General features: G+C 37.5%; 1 protein-coding gene across 1 annotated transcript in view; it reads left to right on the forward strand.

Moving 5' to 3' along the window:
- Positions 1 to 6366, forward strand: part of LOC107705745 (dolichyl-diphosphooligosaccharide--protein glycosyltransferase subunit STT3B) — a gene marked incomplete at its 5' end in the record, with an annotated part of 34575 nt that overhangs the window by 20772 nt on the left and 7437 nt on the right. Inside the window, 3 exons of the mRNA XM_016509203.1 lie at positions 1146 to 1194; positions 4360 to 4514; positions 5361 to 5572. Of these exons, the coding sequence (XP_016364689.1) occupies positions 1146 to 1194; positions 4360 to 4514; positions 5361 to 5572 (416 nt within the window). The remainder of the gene's footprint in view (positions 1 to 1145; positions 1195 to 4359; positions 4515 to 5360; positions 5573 to 6366) is intronic.

Consider the following 6366-nt stretch of genomic DNA (forward strand, 5'->3'; position numbering starts at 1 on the left):
AATTATTGCGAATCATGTGCTCGTGCGACCAGCTGAGAAAGTTAGTCGCAAAAGAGCGACCAGTGGGAAGAATGAGTCTGGAGCCCTGTAACGTTGTCTTTACAGTCACTTTTGATCAAGTGTTGAATAAAAGTAACTTATTTAAATACAAAAAAATTTGCTTTAACAATTTCATTTACCCTGCCATGTAGAAATCTCACTTTAACATGCATAAACGTTAGTAGCTTAACAAAATCACTTGTCTCATGTTCATCATATACAGTGGGTACGGAAAGTATTCAGACCCCCTTAAATTGTGGTTACATGCTAGAAATGATGCATTGTTTGCTGGTTTAAGGGTTTGTCACAACTTTAGCCATTGACATTTCTTACCCCACTCTGTATTGAAAGGTCGCAAGTGTCACTGGAAAATGTTTTTTTTTTTTTTTATGCTGCGCTATTTTACAAGATTGTCAGTAAATAGATTGCACCATAATAAATTGTCACACTGCGTGACTGATTTGCAGAATAAAAAGCTGTTTTGTTTTTTTCTCAACGTAATATTAAAAAGCTTCATTGCGGTTTACTTGTCACGTAGAGGACACAACGCTGATGAACTATGAAACACTTTTTTTTTTTTTTTGACGTTCGAATAGCAAATTCTTAAATTATATTTTGCCCTTGACTAAATCATCCAAACCAAACATCTTTCAGTAAGAAAGGAGAAAAAAGAAAAACCCATCCACACCATCACATCCAATTCTCTGCCTTCTCACCTGAATACAGCGTGACTCTATGACCTCAGCCTCTTAACTCCGCACCTCTGCCGGTATATATGGAGTCAGGGTGATTTGCTTGTATTCCCGTCGCACCCGGGGCTTTCATTAATCTTTCTGCTGCAGGGCCTCGTCTGCAGCAGGCCTCTGAGATCTCATTAAGCACTTCCCTCTGCTCGCCACACTGCTTTTCAAACCGAGCGCAGTCTCATGGTGTAGATTAATTGAAAACGTTGCCGGCTATATGTGTGGTATTAAGGTTCACTGGACATAGTCCAAGCTCGTCAGCTCCTCAGAAGCTGCTTGAAAGTGCTCTTGAGTCAGTAATGGTGGGTGGTTTGCGTGCGCGTGTTTGCGTTTAATCACTCTGTTGTGTTAATGTGCTTTCAGGGTACATTGCTCCTTGGAGTGGGCGTTTTTACTCTCTCTGGGACACAGGGTAAGTATGCCGTACAGTTTACATTGCATATACTTTTTTATGTTTTGGTGTTCCATCGTATGAGTAAGTTGCTAATAGCTCATTAGCACACCCTGTTAAGCGGCTTAACAACAAAATACCTGATTTTGTCGGGGACTCTAGCATGTAGCATGATTTATGTCTGTAAGCAACCTCTTGGATTGCTTGAATTATGTCTGAGTAGCTGTCTTCAGTTGATATTCATTCACGCCACCATTGAAACCCCACTTCTAGTTCATAGATAAGTAGTGCCTGATATTATGACACATTGTAATTGTTATTTGCCTTGATGCAATCACATATTAATAGAATTCACAAAGCCAGTCAAGAAGTGTTTTGGGTAACACTTTAGTATAAGGACCAATTCTCACTATTAACTAGTTGCTTATTAGCATGCCTATTATTAACATAATGGCTGTTTATTAGTACTTATAAAGCACATTCTGCATGACCATATTTTCCTAATCCTGCCCAATACCCAAACTTAATCATTACTTACTAACTATTAATAAGCAGCAAATTATGAGTTTATTGAAGCAAAAGTCGTAGTAAATGGTTTGTTAATAGTGAGAATTGGACCTTAAAATAAAGTGTGACCTGATTTATTTATTTTAGATGTAATATTAACAAGTATATATATAATATATATATATAAAATATATATATATATGTATGTATATATATATATATATATATAATATTTTAAAGGGATATCTCAACCAAAAACAACAACTCTGTCATTATTTACCCCTTCTTGTGTTGATCCAAACCAGTATAATTGTCTTTGTATAATTTAAAACCAGTATATATATATATATATATATATATATATATTTGTCAGTGCCTTTCATTCATTGTAAATTTTAATGCAATTTTATTAACTGTTTTATTTTACGAAAAACAAAGCGTTTTAGTTGACTGTCACATTTTAGCAAACTTTAACCAATGTAATTCTGTGAATTTTTTTTTTTTTAAATATTCTTTCAAATGTGAGGTAAACATCATATACAAATTTAATATAGCATAGATCATAATTCACCCCAAAATGATTAAATACATTTCTTTTTTTTTTTCTTTCGTATATTTTTTCCAGATATTTTACTATTAATACTATTAATATTTACAGATATCGTAATGATTCAATGATGGCTGTTTTATTATAATTATTATTATTAAATGGGAATGTAGATTAGCATAAGCAATTGTATAACAAATGCCACGTGTAAATAGTTTTTTTTTTTTTTGCATAGAATATTGACCATATTTTCCTAATCCTGCCCAATACCCAAACTTAATCATTACTTACTAACTATTAATAAGCAGCAAATTATGAGTTTATTGAAGCAAAAGTCGTAGTAAATGGTTTGTTAATAGTGAGAATTGGACCTTAAAATAAAGTGTGACAATCGTACTAAAACTTGTTAAAAGGCAAATCTTAATGGTCCTAAAAACAGGCAAAGATTCTCTTGATTTTGAAGTTATTCAAGGTGACCCAAACTGTTTCTCGACAGATGTCTTGAGACTTGTATATTTACATGTAAATACTTACTTTGTATGGACTGCATGTCATATACTTTATGTAGGCTGCTAAAATACTGAAATGTTCCTGAAGTAATTTTATTGCTGTTTTATACAAGTAGATCAAGACCTAAACGGTTGGCTTCACATTGGCTCTCTGAGCAGCATGAAAAACTACTAATTTTAAAAATAATATACACAGGAAGTTAACAATGTTTGAATATTCCCATCCCATTGCAATCAAGCTGTCACTTCAAGTGTCTGAGCTCTGCAGTTTATTGCAAGCTCTCACCACGCATTCTAGTTTTGTCACATCACTCACTTGCGGAGTATATTGGGTGTTACACCAAGTACGGTGAAAGCGACTGGTGCAACATTTAGCGCAAACTTTTCAGGACTCCGTTTTGTGCACCGTGAAACAAATCATACAGCTGTGGATCAAACACACTCAATAGGACAGGTTGTTGTTACCGATAGGCCTTGTATCTTAATTTCGATTGTTTATTAAATTTTTTGGGCAGCTCTGCAGGTACAGCAGTGTTTTTACGTTTTTACCTCTCAGACGTAAACCCATTACTTTTTTGCCAGCTTCTTGTTCTTTGCCCTCAGTAAAACGTCACCCATCATAAATTCATAAATGTGTAACCCCTCAATGCAGCAGCTCTGCAGGGAGACCCACAGTCCTGTCGAGCTCTCGCTGTGCGCAGTCAGCCATCTGCGCCGCAGTCCGCACAGATACAGAAGGTCAGGTCGCCAGATAATGATCACAACACTGATAGTCAGCAAAATTGAGAGAGCAAACAGCAGAGCAACTCCACAACAAACGACCCCCTGTTCTGCACCCGTTTTAACACGCTGTGCAGTTTTCGCCTGTCCAGAGTCTTGACGTTGTTTCACTTATTGAGTTCTGTTTTCTTTTTATAAAGCAAACTTTAGCCCTTAGGGAGTGAAACTTTTTTTTTTTTTTTTTTGCCTTTGGAGATGCGCTTCGTTGAGATATAGTAGGCTTTATTCTTCAAAGTGTTGTTTTGATGTGGATTTTGTGGATGCTTTGCACTCAAAACTGACGCGGTCTAACTGAACTCTTCTGAAAAATTTTAGACTGGTTTTAAAGTCAGTATGAATTCGGAATGTACGATGGTTGACCGTCTTCATAATCTTTCATCAAAAGTGCATTCTTCCTCTGAAATGACTTATCTTTTTGTCTGTCACCAAGGCCGTGTCAGTTTAGTTCATGTCAACTGCTAGCCAAATAGCAAGAGGCGTTGTTGTTAGTGCAGCTTTCCGGTAGTTAATGCATTAATTTAAAGGAATAGTTCACCCAAAAATGACAATTCTGTCATTAATTACTCAACCTCATGTCGTTCCAAATCCATTTATCTTCGGAACACAAATTAAGATATTTTTGATGAAATCCTAGAGCTTTCTGAACCTGCATAGACAGCAACGCAACTGAAATGTTTAAGGCCCAAGAGGGTAGTAAGGACATCAAAGTCTGATGGGTTTGGAACGACATGAGGGTGAGTAGTTAATGATATAATTTTCATTTTTGCGTGAACTATCCCTTCAATGCTGGTTAGTTTTATTTGCAACATTTAACACAAAGCCCTCCCTGCCTCCTATGCTCAGATACGCAAAGATCCACATCCCCATAATCGCCTCTGTGTCAGAGCACCAGCCCACCACCTGGGTCTCCTTCTTCTTTGACCTGCACATCCTCGTCTGCACCTTCCCAGCAGGCCTCTGGTTCTGCATCAAGAACATCAACGATGAGCGAGTCTTTGGTGAGCATGTCTAACGTCCTTGAAATTACCAGACGATGCGTCTGCATTCAGTTCAGTTCATCGTTTAAAGTCATTGCAAAAATGGCTCAGAAATGTGAAGTCCTGAGAAAAATTCTAGCATTATTTGATTCCAAATGACACTTGATTTTATGATTTCATCTCTAATGCAATGCCATTTAAACTTGTGTGACTTGCATGTCCAAATACTTTTTTTTTTTTTTTAGGGACGGTAAATACAATTACTTAATCAAGCTAATGTCTTTTTAATTTTCATACAAGTTACTTTGGAATCATTTTAAGCCTTAGTTTATAAAAAAGTTCATCCATAGAATTGAATATATATGAAGTGTTGTCAGGGTTTATTGTTGGAATGTCTCTAGCTTTTCTGTAACAACTTAATTTTGTTCTTCCAGAAGTGCCACTAAACATCCTTGAGCTTATTTCTGCCAGCAGGCTGTTTATTCTGAACAATTTTAAGTTGTAGTGATTGTGTCCTGTTTATGCCTGAGAACACTCACTGATGTTTTGATGTCTGCTATGAGTATTCTCATTCGTGGAGAACAGAATGCATTGAATTAGTCTCAGTTCCCAGAAGAGTTTGTTTTATTTTTTAATTACTGTCATGGTGTTCTTGAGGTTTTTCACTAGAATAAACAAGGGAACGTGAACAGGCGACATGTTGCTACATGTTTAAAGGCCCACTTCTGTGTTTTCCTTTTCTCTCTGGAGTCATTATCCAGTACAGAACTATAAACACTACACTGCAGTTCATTAACGTTCATTCTACACTGCACTTCCACATTGTCTGCTGGAATCATAAGTGATGTTTTCTCTGTTGCCCTCTAGTGGCTCTGTACGCCATCAGCGCGGTGTACTTTGCCGGTGTGATGGTGCGTCTGATGCTGACGCTCACCCCAGTGGTGTGCATGCTCTCAGCCATCGCCTTCTCCAGTGTGTTTGAGCACTACCTGGGTGATGACATGAAGCGTGAGAACCCGCCGGCTGAGGACAGCAGTGATGAGGACGACAAGAGGAATCAGGGGAACCTCTATGATAAGGTCAGTGAAGGGACAAAGGTTAGTACACCTTAGTGAATAAATTTTGCATTTTAAGCTTGCCGTAGAGTAACGTGCATGGTACCATTTAAATGCATTTTAATAATAATAATAATAATAATAATAATAGTTATATTATGATATGATTTGTTGATATGATTCTGTAGGGTCTTAATGAAAAGTCTATAACATACTTTGGTTGAAATTTCTCAATGGTAGTGTAAAACGACACCCTTTTTACCCTGTCAAAAACAGCTCAGTTTGCAGCAAGCCGTTTTGTTGCATGTTCCTTTAAATGTTAATGAGCTCTGCTCACCCCGCCCCTCTCTTCCGGAAAGGCAATTTGCAAAGATTCAATAAAAAAAATCTTATACTTCTGGAGGTGAAGCTGGATCACGAATGATTCACGCGAACATACGGCGCTTTTCCACTGCGTGGTACGACTCGGCTCGGTACGGCTCAGTACGGCACTAAATGACGACTGCTATGTTCATTATTACATCCAACAATAGAACACCTCAGTCGCTTAGGAGACATTCTTGTCTACACCCGCTCCGGCGTCGAAACAATGGCGGATTGATGACAGCTCACTCTGTGTTGAAACCAAAGACTGACGCCACTGTCAATCAACAATCGTGGGAGGGGCCTGTGCAGAACTACATCATTCTGCCAAGAATCTGAACGGCTTGATATGAGAAAGGGGGTTGGATTTATTGGGATTTAAAAAAATAAAATAAAATACTGGGTGGATTTTTATCATTATAGGGTGGTTGTGTACACACACTGCCAACACACAT

Source organism: Sinocyclocheilus rhinocerous, unplaced genomic scaffold, assembly GCF_001515625.1.
Source record: "Sinocyclocheilus rhinocerous isolate Xijiao unplaced genomic scaffold, SAMN03320098_v1.1 scaffold222, whole genome shotgun sequence".
Classification (NCBI taxonomy): domain Eukaryota; kingdom Metazoa; phylum Chordata; class Actinopteri; order Cypriniformes; family Cyprinidae; genus Sinocyclocheilus; species Sinocyclocheilus rhinocerous.